Below are 15,958 nucleotides of genomic sequence, written 5' to 3'. Positions count from 1 at the left end.
AATCAGGAATTTTTTTTAAACTCTCATAAACTTTAAAAGACTACATAGAGTATATAATTTTTCTATGGCTCTTTAGAAACCAATGGAAAGATCTACATTTGTATTTTTTCTGACAAAGGAAAATTCAGCCAAAATTAAGTGCTAATATTTTTTGTTAATAAAGAAAACTCTCCCCAGTTGTTCCTGGGAAGTTTCTTCCCACCACACATAATCAACTGTAGTTTTCCCAGCCACCGCTGAGGGTTTACCCTGACCTCTCATTTCCAGCAGCTGATGAAGAGAGAGTCCGGCGATGTGGCCTGTGATTTTTATGGAGTGATTTAATACTCGGCAGCCATACTGAAAGCTTGTTAAGGGGGTGCTGAAGTTCCATTCAGGAGGCATTGAGAGGCCACTCTCACCTGCTGTTTTATTAGTTGGATCAGTTTCAGGGCCTGTCCTGTTTGACAAAAGTGTGGCGGTTGTTAAAGTTCCTGCACTGCAGATGACTTGTGGTTTTGAGGGCTTATAGAGGTGATCAGTCAAGGTATCTCTAACTAACTTTTTCTTTCTCAGCACTCCTGGCTGTGGTTCCCTGGAATGCCGATGAGAGGTCTGGAGTAAAGCCAGGCGGAATCAATGTAGATGTCAACAATAAAGCTGTGTTTAGAATGACCTTGTCTAACTTTGGTGGGATTGTAATGCAAACCAGAATCAGGCTGGTTTAGTGCTCTGAAAACACTCGTCAATAAGAATATCTAGAAAGACAAAAAAAAATGACATTTCATGCTTCATACATTCCACAACAATAGTAAATAATTAAATAAAATTAACAGTGGTGTTGTTGGAGATAAGACCTGGTGTGTATCGCCAAAAAATTTTGTCACTTCTCTGTCTTATAAATTAAAAGAAAAAGTCTTAACGAATTATACCAAAACAGACATCTAATCTTTTTTTTCTCCTAAAATGTAACTAATACTGTCACTAAGTGCTTTCACACCATGCCCATTGTTTCAGAACCTGGCGTAGCTTGGTTCGTTTGGGCATATGTGAACACCGCAATCATGCTCGGATATGAAGTAAAATAATCGTCCGAGACTGCCTGATTGAGACGGTCTCGGCTCGACTGAAAATTAACTCTGGAGCGGTTTGGTTGTAGTGAGAAAGCAATCTGATCCAATGAACCAGGCTATATCCAATGTATGATAGGTAATTACGTAGTTAGCAGTAGATGTTCCCGGCGTCCCAATGTGCAGACTATCTATCCTAAATGTTATTGAAAATTACTAATATCACATAGACTTTCGGATGGATAGTATGTACATTGGGATGCAGGCAATATCTGTGGCTAAGCACGTCTTCGCCATTCAAAACCAAAGCGTGCCTTTTCATTTTATAATGCCGTCTTACTGCTCATCCTCATAGCAACTGTTAGGTGCATTTAAAAATGTTTTCCCCGATGACTCCTGGACTCCTGTTCAAAATGATAAATTAATATAATTACAGCTACAAAAAAAAAAAAAAAAAAAAAAACGGATCACAGCTATAAGCGTAATTCCTAAAAATAAACCATGGAACTTTGGCCAGTGGGAGAACAGTTTACTCGCATGTGACTTGTATTAACAATTTTGGTCGGTTTAGAAACTTGTCTGTGTGAAAGGGAACCACACCAAGAATAAAAAGCAACATTGTTATAATTTTAATCTCCTTTTCGGAACAAAGCTATCGATCTACAGGTGTGAAAGCACCCTTTAGTGCAGGGGTGTCAAACTCAGTTCCTGGAGGGCTGGAGCTCTGCAGAGTCTAACCCTGCTCCATCACACATACCATATAGTTTTCAAATAAGCCTGAAGGAACTGATAAGCTGGATCAGATGTGTTTAATTAGGGTTAAATCTAAACTCTGCAGGGCTGTGGCCCTCCAGGAACTGAGTTTGACACCCCTGCTTTAGTGCATCCTTGCTGAATAAAAGTATTGATTTATAAAAAAAAATCTTATCCCAAGCTTTTTAATGGTTGTGTGTGTGTGTATACATGTACAGTATATTTATATGTTTTCCATTATCTCTGTGTTGCTAGTGCCATGCTCTACATTTTGAGCTACAGGAATGCTACACCTGGTTTATAGAAATGTTCAAAGTCTTAGATCATTCACTTCATTAAGAACTACAGTACTTTTTTTCTATTCAACCTGTTTAACTAGTCTGTCACCAGACTGACTCTTGGGTTGGGTTTGTTCAAATGCCTTTGTCACTGTGCTCTTTGTATTTTCGATTTACATTTTCCATTACCGTTTCCATCTGTACATATACAGTATATGCGAGTATGGAAATATAAATAATTTGTATATTTAGTTGTTTTAGGGCAAGCATTTGTTTCTATTTTTTTATTATTATTATTCTTTTTTTTATTCTATAACTATATGAATGTGAAAATCTTGTGAAATGTATTTTGAAGATTTAGTTGAAATGTAGATTTGACAGCAGCATTCATAAACAGTGTTTAGTGTTTTATTGTCCCACTGAACACAAGAGTGTTTGAGACTTTTAATAACTGCTTATAAAAGCCACAGTCCTCAGCACACCTGTGCGAGACTAGTGCTGGCAGCCTTTAGTCCTTAATATCTAATGAATATATGAATAGTGAATGAATAGACAAACAAATCAATACATTCAGTGTGTTTTGAAAGGATTTGGAGTAAGCTGAACCTAAGCTTCTGTATCACTTGAATCTTAGTGTCATTATTTACAGTCTAGGCAAGAATTTTCTTGTTTCTTTCTTTTTTTTTCGCTCTCTTGATAGCAACTCTGTTATGTAAGTCACAAGAGCAACTCATGTACAGTAATAAACCTGTCTGTCGAGAGGGAAATGATCTTACCATCTCTGTGATGCCTGATGCACTGGACGGAATGTCAAATCTTACGGAGACATCCTCACTTGTGCCAAGTTATTTTAACAGAATCAATCAGGGACTTCCTGTTTTTATTTCTTCTTTTAACAACTGTTACTTTCTGGAAAAAAAGCCATACTTCAGTTTTGCAAGATGTGTCCAATATATGCTTCACAATACACTGGATGCGGTGTCTCTGTGGTCAAGTAGAGGTGCACCAGAATCTGTGATTTTATTGTTGTTGTCAAGTTTTTCCCTGTTTACACCTGCTTGTGGTTGCAGCATTCCACAGAATTTCTGCTTCTGTTCAGCAAAACCCTACTGTTGACAGAAGAGATGATGATTTCTTGCCATGGCTTGTTGTGGGTGCGGGGCCCTCCAAAAATGCTTCAAAGCCATTCGCCTAGCTCAATAGTTGCTCCTATTGTTGGGCTATATCAAAGGCAAAGTCTGCTTATTTGAACAGGTGACTCCCATTAAGTCAGATGACCCGGCTGTCTGTTTGCCAGCAGGGCTGCCATGGCTTCGCAGAGCTCATCTAGTCAGGATGCTAATTCCTGATGATCTCAGTTCCAGGTCGCAGTCTGCGACTCGCAGATTGAATAATTGCTGAGCTATGGCACTCTGCAGGTCTCCTGAGTACTGAGCCACTGCTCCCCTAACGCTGGTGGAGGTCAGGATTTCATTTGTCCACTTCCTTTGGGCTTGTCCAACCTGGACGGCCTGCATCAGTTTTAATGAAAGCTGTCTACACTACTGCCATCAGTATGCAGTGATGGCACATTATAGGTATTGGGTCTGAACTCATGATTATGGAAGAGATGTTTTCTTTACATCTGCTTTAAAATGATATTAAAATATTCCATGCATTTTTCATTATGCAAACTCGGATATACAGACTCATTTGTTCATATCATAATGCCTCTCTCTGTTGTTGTTTTTTAAGCATGGAACAGAGGGCTTCTGGAAGTCTGTAGCGCACTCTGTGCCCCGAAAACCTTCAGAGATTCGGATCCTCAACCCCTACTTTATACAAGAGGCTGCCTTCCAGTTTATTGGCCTTCCACAGAACAATGGCCTCATGGGAAAAGGGGTAAGCAACATGCTTCAGTTTCAGTACTTTTCATAACATTGTTTATGTTGAGCACATCGAGTGCAAGAGAATGCGACTGCTAGAACTGGTAACTCTTAGAGAATAACTGTTGGACTGCATGGTTTATTGAACCAAAATGGCAGGCAATGCCTTTAGTCAATCTAATGTTAAAAGGGGTCACGGGAAGCCTTAGACACGTGTTTCCTCAATTAGTCTGTAATTACCATAAAGATCACCATAGGTCAAAGGTAGCTTGACTAATCCAATGGGTGGGGAGAGCTTATGCCGTGTATTTTGTTCAAACCCAGACCAATCTGTGTTTTAAAAACCTTATTCAGTGCTAACATTAAAATGCATTAAACCATAATAAGTCAACAAAATAAAGTGGCATGTGTCATTTGAGTTAAATTAAATAAAATTGCCAGTATAAATAACATTCTAGTGTATTATCAATATTATCAGCTGGTTATACCTCACGTGTAGAGTAAGTTACTGAGTACTAAAAGCTATAGTGATCAGGATTGTGTGCCATTCAGAATTAAAATTAGGAATGCCTTTTTAAATCCAATTCAGTTCTTGAATTAGTTTAATTTGAACTGATATAGCGAGTGGAAGCAGTATTGCTATTTGAATTTCAGAAAAAATTAAATTAAACAATTTTCAATGGTTTATAGTCCTTTAGTACTAACAGATCATTTTTTAAATGCTACCTATCCGCCTTATTTTTCCTCATAATAGCGGGCGCGACAATTTGTCTATCTTCTGGTGTCATCCGCCTCCAGTTATTTTTAGCTGTACAGAACTGGTTTTGCAGTTTGATATAGCAAATTGGTGTGTCTTACCATAATAGTTTAATCTTAATTATAAACACACTGGTTTGCAGTGCTAAAAAATTTACAGTTTACTGTAATGCAAGTTTGTTCCTCTACTAATTATTTCCCTACAGTGGCTAAAGTACCGGAAATCTAACACATTCACAGAAAATGTCTTACTTCTGCGTTGAAGAATAAGGTGGATAGAAATGTGTATTTAGTTTATAAATGTATTATATTTTATTATATTTAATAAACGTAATACATTTGTTCTCTGCCAGGGTAGAAGAGCACTTCATTTCCCATTACCTGTGTTAATTTTGGTGAAATTTACTAAATTATAATTCACAATGAATAGCTTTTTTTTTTTTTTTTTTTTTTTTTTGTTAATTAAAAAAGGGATAAAAGAAAAAAGTTTTCACCAACAAGAGATTTTTTTGCATTTACTTAGGTTTCTGGTGTGTCTGCCAGCTCAGAAACCTGAAAAGAAAACCATTTGTTATGGGCTGTCTAAGTCTGAAATTGTCATCTAATGAGCTGTTTAAATTTGCAGCTGGTTTCTACATAGATAGCTAGCTATTTGAAGAAGACCACCTCTGAGCCATATACGAAGTCCAAGGCAGTAATTCACATGTCTTTTATGGACACGCCCCATGGAAGGGGTGGGGTTAGCAGTAGCTCATTATCATTTAAAGAGACATAAACCAAAACAGTACAAATATTGAGGAATTTTAACCCAAGTGTGTTCCAGACATTTCACGAAGACCCTAAACTCATCTTTGAGGAAGTCGTGGCCTAATGGTTAGAGGGTTGGACTCCCAATCGAAGGGTTGTGAGTTCTAGTCTCGGGCCGGACGGAATTGTGGGGTGGGGGGAGTTCATGAACAGCTCTCTCTTCACCTTCAATACCATGACTTAGGTGCCCTTGAGCAAGGCATCAAACCCCCAACTGCTCCCTGGGCGCTGCAGCATAAATGGCTGCCCACTGCTACGGGTGTGTGCTCGCAGTGTGTGTGTGTGTGTGTGTGTTCACTGCTCTGTGTGTGTGCATTTCGGATGGGTTAAATGCAGAGCACAAATTCTGAGTATGGGTCACCATACTTGGCTGAATGTCACTTCACTTCACTTAACATTCATACCAACTTGTGGAAAATGGGCATCTGATGACCCCTTTAACAAATCTGCCCGAATTTGAAATAAAGCCTTATTATTATTATTATTAGTAGTAGTAGTAGTATATAATTTGACATGCTAAATTCTACTATTCACATGTCATAAATGTTACCCTATTTGCAAACTCAGTTTATTTAGACAAGGTGGGTGTGCCATAGCCTACAGAGAACTGTGTGTGGATGCCTCAGACCTCAATCAAAGGCTATAACAAAGATAACTTGCTTATAGGAGGTCATAAAAAATATGCTTTCCTTTCAGTCCCAGGAAATTAGACTTGAGAAAGTAGATAAATGCCACTGGCATCATAGAGCCCAGGCCCCTAAGCTTTGTATAGTGGGGGGCATTGCAGTAGGGAAGCTGTCCCATACGGTACTGATCAAGGTGGGATACATTTTGACAGCCTCTTCTTTTGAGCACTCCAGACACCCACCATCTTAAGGCTGCATATACTGGCACAGTCTTTATGCTAATGGTGTGTCTGTGCTTGTGTGTGTGAAACAGACCCCAGGCTACTGCAAACTAATGATTTAGAATGGTTGACTCCTCCAGGGAGATGAGGAAGTGAAGGTCTGCCTTCTGAATTTGGTACATCAGGGGTGGGGGTCTGTTTAAGCGAACTGTTAATCACACGCAGCTCAAGATGAGTTAACAACTGCTGAGCAGAACTAAGCCAGAACTCCTTCAGGCACAATGCCGTCTTGACCTCGAGGAAAAGCTGGATCAATGCAAAGCACAGACCGCAATGTTAAATTAATTCAAATATAGCACAGCAAGCACAGTTATTCATGATTCATGCTTCATTTAGGGCTGGATGATTAATCGAAAAGTAATCGAAACCGAAATTCCGAATCTCTAACCAACGTAATTTTCCCATGTCGGTTATTTCATTTTTTTAATCCTATTAATACTTCCCCCTTAAAAGCATATACAGCGTGTGTAGCCACATGACTCTGCCTCGTCCAGTCAGTGGCATAAAAGCAAAACACGACGGTGAACACATAGTGATGGCCTTATGTCTTCACTAAACTTTGTCAGTTGTATTTTTTTTATGGTTTGGACATTCAAGCGATTAGATGATCTGGTGTGTATGATTATATTGAGCTACCATGTTAGCGTTAGGGCTGTCAAAAAAAGAAAAAAGAAAAAAAAGAGTTTAGAATATTCGTGGAATAAAAAAAAAAAAAAAATCCACATTCAAATGCAAAAATGTTGCATTCGAATTGTAGGTGTCCGTTAAGGAGGCAGTTTTAAGGCCCGCCCTGGGTTTACTTCACATTCCGCGTTCTGTTCCATCTCACACAGCTTCATCCTGTTAATATTTTTAATGTGGCTGACACTCCCTCTGAGTTAATACAAACTGTGACGAGTGGGGCGGGGCCGAGAGACGTGGGAACAGAGCGAGGCCGGTGGAGTGATTGGAGATGAGTAACACCTGCTCGACCCAACGGTCTCGAGTCCCACGGAAGAGATGGAGGGATATAAAACCGGAGCGACGACAGTGACGGACGAGAGAGAACCAGGCCTGGGTTTTAGTTGTGTTTGATTTTATTTGTGCGCAACAGTCGGCCGTGAGGGGCTGCTGCGCTGTTTTGTATTTATTTTTGTCATTAAAGTCTTTATTTTTTATTTAAAAAAACTGTAACAATAAAAACTCCACAACTATGGGAAGAAGGAGGCGGATACCGGTGGACAATCAAAATGATACTTTAATGCTCAAAATACAAAAAATGTATTTAAATGTAATGCCCCTCACGGCCGACTGATGCGCACAAATAAAAACCAAATATAAAATAAAGCCCAGGCCTGGTCCTCTCTCGTCCGTCACTGTCGTCGCTCCGGTTTTATATCCCTCCATCTCCTCCGTGGGACTCGAGACCGGTGGGTCGAGCAGGTGTCGCTCTTTTCCCAATCACTCCACCAGCCTCGCTCCTGTTCCCATGTCTCTCGGCCCCGCCCCACTCGTCACACAAGCCAGTATCCCAGAGTAATTAATTTACTCAAAGAGTAAATTGACTTAACTGCTGTGAAGATAGAACTGAAGATGAACAACGAGCCGAGCCAGATAACGATCGAAAGATTGACTCGTTCTCGAGTCAAGAACCATTTCTGTTGGACGCGTCCAATTCGAGAATTGAGGAACTGATGATAACTGCGCATGTGTGATTCAGTGTGAAGCAGACTGGCACACAGAGTCTGAACGGAACTGATTCTTTTGATGATTGATTCTGAACTGATTCTGTGCTAATGTTATGAGCGCGGGTAAACCAAAGGCTTGTATCACGGGCAATCATCGGCAATGACATCATTATGTCGAGCACAAAAGAACCGGTGAACCGTTTTCTTCAACAGGTTTATTGAATCAAACTGTCTGAAAGAACCGGTTCGTGGAAAAGAACCGAACTTCTCATCACTATTGGTGATCCGAAAACCGATGCAACCAGTTCATGACTCGAGCACGAGTCAATCTTTCGTTTGTTATCTGGCTCGGCTCGGTGTTCATCTTCAGTTCTCTCTTCATAGCAGTTCAGTCAGTGTACTCCGGGATATTGGTTTGATTTAACTCAGAGGGAGTGTCAGCCACGTTAAAAAAGTAACAGCTTAAGTCATTTGTGGATTAATGCTTATTCGAGACGTGAACCGTTTCAAACGATACAGTTTGATCTGGTGAACTGGTTCAAGAAGATCCGGTTATATCGAGTGATTCGTTTGTGAAACGGATATCACTACACTGTAGTGAATGCTATCACAACAGACACTGAAGAGAAGACAATGCTAAATAAAGTATTTTATAATGTATTTTCGATGCTTCAAAAAATTCTAACTGACCCTCTGATGTCACATGGACTACTTTGTTTTATTACCTTTCTGAACATGGACAGTATACCATACTAGGGCTGTAGCAATGTAATATTTTTGTAATCGAGTATTCTACCAAAAATTCCATCGATTAATAGAGTAATCGGATAAAATGTGTTTTTGCTTAATTAAAGTGCAATATTAATTATGCAAGAGAAAATAAGACTCCTAGGTCTCTTAAAATTAACAGCTAAGTTTCCTGTTTTAGAAAAAGAAAATATTTTTATTTTTTAAATCCATAGAATGCAATGCATACATCAAAATAAACATTTAATTAGTACCCATTGTTTCTCTGTCTGTACTTGTGCTGTGAACAATGACAATAAAGTTGACAGATTAATTAAGGGCATTTAAGTGCCATTCAATTGGGGTTTTAAATAAAGCATTTTCTGACATTAAACACATAAAACATTAATTTAATTTATCCTTTAATTATTGAAAATTAAGCAAACTTAACTTTTTGGTAAACAAAGGGGATTTACTATTAAAAATAAAACATGGAAGAAATGTTGTGTGATTAAACCTTAAAAAAGATCTTTTTTTTTTTTTTTTTTTTTTTTGTAGTAGTAGGCTATGTACATTCTGCTGAACAATAGTAATACATCTCTGGCAAATACTTGACTTTGAACTAAACCGGACTTTTATTTTGACGGGCGAAAGAGCGCTTCTGCGGCATTCATTAACAGAGACACGCAGAACATGCAGGATTCATATTTAAATAGACTGTTCCGGCTTAATATTTACAGATATTAGTCCATATTGTGATTTGATGTAAGTGCAATTACCTATTTTTCATTAATTCATTCAAAATTTGGCAAATTCCGTGCCATTCCGCGTCAAACTGTAAATTACGTTTTTATGACTGGATTCCATGATTAACTCCGCGTTTTCTTCATCGCGGAAATCATAGGGCCCTAGTTGTGGTATGCCAGCTCTATCTTGCAATGGACAAACGCCACGGCGTTCTCTTTACGTTTGCCTGCGCCCTTAAATCAAAACACTGCTGACTCCTTGTGTCTCCTTCCGCTTTGTGGTTGACGTAAACGCATTGTGTCACATTCAAAAATAATTGCGAACGAATCTGATGTGAGATTTAAAAATAAATTAAAAGAGGCTTCGAGGTAGAGGAATTTGCCACGATCATTTTTTTAATCGAGTTACTCTAAATCGTTTCAGCCCTATATTAGTGTGTCATTAATGACATAATTTTAATATTTGGGTGAACTAACACTTTAAGGGCAAACAGAGCATGTGTTTGTGATGAGATTCTATTATTGTGCAGTCGATTCAATTCAGAATGCAAACTCACAACTTATATATATTACTGCAAAACATTAGATTTGATAGCGATGCCAGAGATTTTTAATATAGTGCTGATGGCAAGTTTGCACTTTATGCACTATTAAACGAACAATAACTGTATGTTCTTGTCTGTTATCAGGTCTAACATATGATTTGCAACAATATTTGGTTATGATTTACAAAACTAGCACAAGACACATTATTTTATGGATTAGGTTAAGACTATGTGGAGCAGAGCAGCTCAGTGGATGTTTTTATTCTCTTTACCAGAGAACAGCTTGCATGTTAAGAACCCAATGGTAAAATATTAAAATCCTCATTTATTTTATAATCTGACAATTTGATTGATTATATACTTGTGCTTATTTCCATAGAACATTCCAACATTGGGCACCGTCGCCATAACAATGGCGCTTCATAACTGCGATGAGGTTGCTGTTGCTGGATTTGGCTATGACATGAATACCCCTCATGCACCTTTGCACTACTATGAATCAGTCAAAATGTCTGCCATAAAAGAGGTAACATTTTTATGCTTCTTGAATTGACAAAATGTTCAAATCACTTTATGGAAAATTACAATGATGATGTAATTTGTAGAATGTCCTAGGGTTTTTTTTTTTGTACCTCCGATCAGTCCATATCGTCCCCTTGGAATTATAAGGTTCTGTCTGCGTTCTCAGTAGTTTTGAGATATTGAGCTTCAAAGTTTTTGTGTTCCATAGACTTCTGTAGATAGAACCTTTTTGTTTTTTCAATAAAAGAATCCAAAATGTACAAAACTTAAAATAAAACATCACATAATGTAAATAAATTGTCACAGAATAAGAATATGTGAATAACTCAATTTTGACAAAAATGTCAGATAGAACCTTATAATTCCAAGGGGACGATATGAAGATAACTTTGTTGTTATGTTTTATGAATTCCTCTCTGCCCACATTCACCCTGGCTGTAAAAGCACACTCATAAAACAGATCTGTTAACGCATAGTTAGCTCCTGACTGCTCTGGCACCGATATTTGTCGAATCACAGTCAGCGCAAATGGGATTAAAGCTGTTGGCCTTGTATAGTGAGTACTTCATACATACAAAACAGTATAAAGTATTTGTCTTTGTAGGTTTTGACAGGAGTCTTCATCCTAGCTGTGTTGTAAGGGATTCATTCCAACACTAGATTGACTTCATGTCTTTCAGTAATAATGTCAGGATTGTTTCACTAGCTTGTTGAGGAAAAGGTAACATTTACATGAAAGTACTTCAAAAAAAGACTCCTAGGTTGAAGCATCCTAGGTTTATGTGTCTTTCTTCTTTCAGAATAATCCAATCCAAGTTGTATTAAAAATTGTCTTTGCTCTTCCAAGCCTTTCAATGGGGATAAACTGGTGTTTGTTGTCAACAGTTCAGAAGACGTGAAATAAAGTGCACAAATCTGTAATAAAATGTCCTTCATAAGGCTCCGGGAGGGGGATAAAGGCCCCCTGTAGTGAATCCATTCATTTTTGTAAGATAAATATCTGGATTTCAAACATTTAACACTCTTTTAGACTGGTTTTCCTTTGCTATAGTAAGGAAATTTGGTTTCCTTTGCTCCTACATTTCCCAGAGGCGCATGCACGACGCATACGTCTTCAATCTTCAATAGCTTCTGGTTCCCAACAGCCAGCAGAAGTGAGAAAAAAAACTGCATATTACATTTGAAATCTGGATATTTATCTTACAAAACGCAGGGATTCACTACAAGTGGCCTTTATCCCCCTCCTGGAGCCTTATGAGGGACCTTTTATTACAGATTTGCACACTTTATTCACATCTTCTGAAGTGTTGACAACAAACAAATTACCCCCATTGAAAGGCTTGGAAGAGCAAGGACAATTTTTAATACAACTTCGATTGGATTATTCTGAAAGAAGAAAGTCACAAACATATAGGATGCTTCAAGGGTGAGAATATGGATGAATTTTCATTCTCGGGTAACTAACTAAACCTTTATTTTGGCAGTTAAGACATTTTCAATGTTACAAAGCATTTATTTTTCAAGTAAATGCTCTTTTATATTTTCTATTCATCAAAGAATCCTTACAAAAATATTAATTTTTTATATAAATAAAACAATTGTAAAATATATTAAATTCAAATCTTTTTTTTTTTTTTTTTTAGATCGTAATTAGAATTTACAATATTATAACTTTTACTGTATTTTTGATCAATAAAATGCAGCCTTGGTTAGAGACTTGTACCGATCCAAAACACAGAGAGCTATTTCTCAAAATAAAGAGCCATATGGAAGAGATTGTTTCAGATCCTCTTTCCCTAAGACTTTTTGGCCTAAGGAGGCTCTTAACCCAGCATTCATTTTGGCCTGTGCCCTTTTCTTTCTTATGGAGAGTGAAACTTTACTCTTAGATCTGCTAGTTTTTTTTTATTTATTTATTTTTTATTTTTTTGCGAATGTCATCCTTCATGAGAGCTGACCAGGCTGAAACAGACAGCCCAGAGACTCTGACGAGATGCTTTTGGCTTAGTATCAGAGCCTCAGCAGGCCCAGAACCTCCTGTCGCTGGCAGTTGTGGGGTCCATTATTTCGGACCAAAGAGCCTCTCACAGGAACATAAGGCTCTGGTGTAATTTAGCAATAATAGGCCTGTAGGTCCTCTGCAGTGGCGTTCTGTTTCTGTTTCTGAAGAACAATAGTATATTAAAAGAAAACTGAAGAGGATGGTTTTCACAGGAGTCAGTACAACTCCAGTTCTCTGATGCCAGAACACACACAGTCCCTCTCCTGTGACTCAGAGATCTGTTATTGTTGTAATAAAAGACAGTAGTAGATGTGAGGTGCTGTGGATTTAAGAATTAATGTAGCTTTTTTATCATGGTAGATACTGACCTTAACTGAACCACTAATCCCAATACAATACAATAATGGTACTGACCAAAACTTAGCAACTCTTTCCATTCGCCATTTTCGAATGTCTTCTATCATATAAATCTGTGGAAGATTTGTGTGCTTTGATAGATTTAAATGCAACTTTACAGCAATTATCCATATATAACACTATCTGTATTGAATAAAGTGCTACTGTATATAAATGAAGGTGATTTACATTTAGTCATTTAGCAGATGCTTTTATCCAAAGCTATTTACAAATGAAGACAATGAAAGCAATCAAAATCAACAAGAGAACAATGATATGCAAGTGCTATAACATGTCTCAGTCAGCCTAACACAGTACTCATAGCAATGTTTTTTTTTTTTTTTTTTTTTTTTTTTGGTTTCTTGACCTAAAGTTATTTGGTCACAATATTTGGTGAAATATAAGAACAGTTCAGTTCACTTACATTAGCTATAATCACTTTCAACTCACTATCAAGGTCATCTAACTATTTCAAATTAGGCAAATTAGTGGCTAATTCATATCTAATTTTTAACTTTTCATACAACCTGCTTATGTCCCAATGATGAAAGATCAGATCTATTTCCCTAAAATGTCTAAAGCAACCAAAAAAGTTATGATTGGTGGTTTTATATATCCGTCATATGCCTCTGCATATCTTAATGGATGCTTCTTGTGCAAATTAAAATGCTGTATTCAACAAATTTAATGGTGCAAATTATCTGCTTCCATGAATGACATTCTTGGTCTAATGAAAATAAAAGGGCTGACTGTCATGTTGAGAGAGTCTGTGCTGTAAATGCACACAGATTGGCCACATTCAGTAAGACACATTGAGTTTTCTGTTTATGTCTCCCCCACAGTCATGGACTCATAACATCTCAAAAGAAAAGGAGTTTCTCCACAAGTTGGTGAAAGCCAGCATTATCACAGACTTAACCAATGGGATTTGAACCTCCCAAGATGGGTGCCTTTCTAGGAGGAGTTCCTGGGAAACCCTGGACCAGATAACACTGAAGAGCATGATTTCAGTGGTGGGAGCGGTGGCTCTCTTAAGATGCACATGTGCCTTCTAACCGACAGTCTTCCTCTGAGCGGGACATTGAAGGTTTCTTGAATGTCTCAGGAGACAATCCTTGTTCGAGTACAGATGGAAGCTATCAGAGACTTTGAGGTGACAAACACAAACAGCGCTTGAGGAACGAGTCGCAACATTAACTGACTGTGCCAAATGTACCTCTATCAGAGGAGACACCCCTCCTCTCCTCCCTGAATGTATTAATGATGTAAATATCAAAGATTTTTACAGTGCATTTTAATGAACTGCTACAGCCCCTGGGGTTCTGCCTTCACCCGTGATTCTCCATCCAGGGCAACCAGTACATATCCTGCTCTAGTGTGAGGAAGGGCAGTGGCAGGTTTAATTCAGCCCTTTTTCTGAGCTCAGGAGGCTCTTTATCTCCTGAATGTGAGCTTATTATGTTACAGCTTCTTTTGACGAAGAAAGGAGCTCGATCTCTAAATTATTTATTATGGTGCACAGATTAAGGCCTTTGTTTTTTAAAAGCCCCCATTCCTAAATTTCTTATAAATACTCACCACAATTTGTTTTAGGTGTTAAATTGAGTACCTATTAGGGGTGCACCAATACCACTTTTTCCAGTCTAATTATGATACCTGAATTGTTGAAATTTGGTAAATACACATGACTTCATAAAAAAGGTTAGAACACTAATACAAATTACTATTCATAATCTTTGAAATAATTACTTTATTTTTTTATTTTTTTGTTTTTTCAAAAAAAAAAAAATCTTATAATAAATCTTATTCAGCAAGGATGCTTTAATGTTATCAAAAGTGACAGTAAAGACTTTTAGATTGTTACAATAATTCTATTAAAAGTACAAGTAAATGCTGTTACCTTTTTCATAATACAGCATAAGAAAAAAAAAATCCAGTCGCAGTAGCAAGAACCACAAATTTTTTTAATCACCTTATACAACAAGGATGCATTAAATTGACAAAAGTGACAGTAAATAATTATACGCTGTTAAATTGTTAATTCTGTTTCAAATAAATGCTGCTTAATATTTCATTATTTTTTTCTGTATTTTTGATTCATTGATAGTATAATACACCGTAAAAAAAAGATGGGAAAAACAAATTATCCAGTGTGCTAATCCAACAAATGCCCAGTAGCATGAACTACAGCATTCAGAAACAACAATAAATCTCAGCAAAATGCAGTCCTTTAAAATAAAAACACCAGACATTTTATTTACAGATTAAAATACATTTTATGTACAGATACCTTAAATACTTAAAAACCCATAATTCTTTGGTTTGTTTGTTTGATAGTATGGTAACAACCATGGGTAACACACAGTTTTTAATTTAGATCGTTCCCATGTCATTCATATCTGATCTGACAAATGTTTGTATCGATGCCGATATGATCCTTGGATTGGTGCATCCCTACTAACTATTCAGACAGACCTCCAAATCAGCTGATGTTATGGTACACTACCATCCTGAATGCTGCCTCTTTGCTTTCCAGAGGCAGCGGTTTGAGACCAATACACCAAGAAAGAAGTTAATGAGTTTTGTCCTTTTTTTTTATTTTTGTTTTTTGAAAGTACAGGCCTTTTTAAGGGGTACTTCTTATGAGCTATGAGATTTCAGCTGCATGGGCAGAGTCCTTGAAACATACCACTACCCATTGCAGTAGCCATCAGTGTTCATCATACATCTACATATACATATGTGTGTGTGTGTGTGTGTGTGTGTAGTGCCCTCCATAAGTATTGGAACAGTAATGACAAAATTGCTTTGTCTGCTGTGGAAGTCAAGACATCTGCAAATATGCCTAAAAGATGAATATGAGACAAAGCTTCAGAATGTCACATTTTATTATTGGCCATTTCAACATTCATCTTTTACCAAATAAAAGGGACAGCACT

General features: G+C 37.5%; 1 protein-coding gene across 6 annotated transcripts in view; it reads left to right on the top strand.

The window, feature by feature from the left end:
- The window catches only part of LOC113114673 (CMP-N-acetylneuraminate-beta-1,4-galactoside alpha-2,3-sialyltransferase-like), a 79,843-nt gene extending 64,750 nt beyond the window's left edge, over positions 1-15,093 (top strand). For all 6 annotated transcript variants that reach the window (XM_026281591.1, XM_026281606.1, XM_026281599.1 and 3 more), the window contains 3 exons: positions 3,815-3,961; positions 10,479-10,625; positions 13,862-15,093. In XM_026281591.1, the coding sequence (XP_026137376.1) occupies positions 3,815-3,961; positions 10,479-10,625; positions 13,862-13,951 (384 nt within the window). In that variant the 3' untranslated portion in view covers positions 13,952-15,093. The remainder of the gene's footprint in view (positions 1-3,814; positions 3,962-10,478; positions 10,626-13,861) is intronic.
- Positions 15,094-15,958: the final 865 nt, after the last annotated feature.

This window comes from Carassius auratus, chromosome 2 (genome assembly GCF_003368295.1).
Source record: "Carassius auratus strain Wakin chromosome 2, ASM336829v1, whole genome shotgun sequence".
In the NCBI taxonomy this organism is placed as follows: Eukaryota; Metazoa; Chordata; class Actinopteri; order Cypriniformes; family Cyprinidae; genus Carassius; species Carassius auratus.
This window is presented reverse-complemented; position numbering and strand designations above follow the sequence as displayed.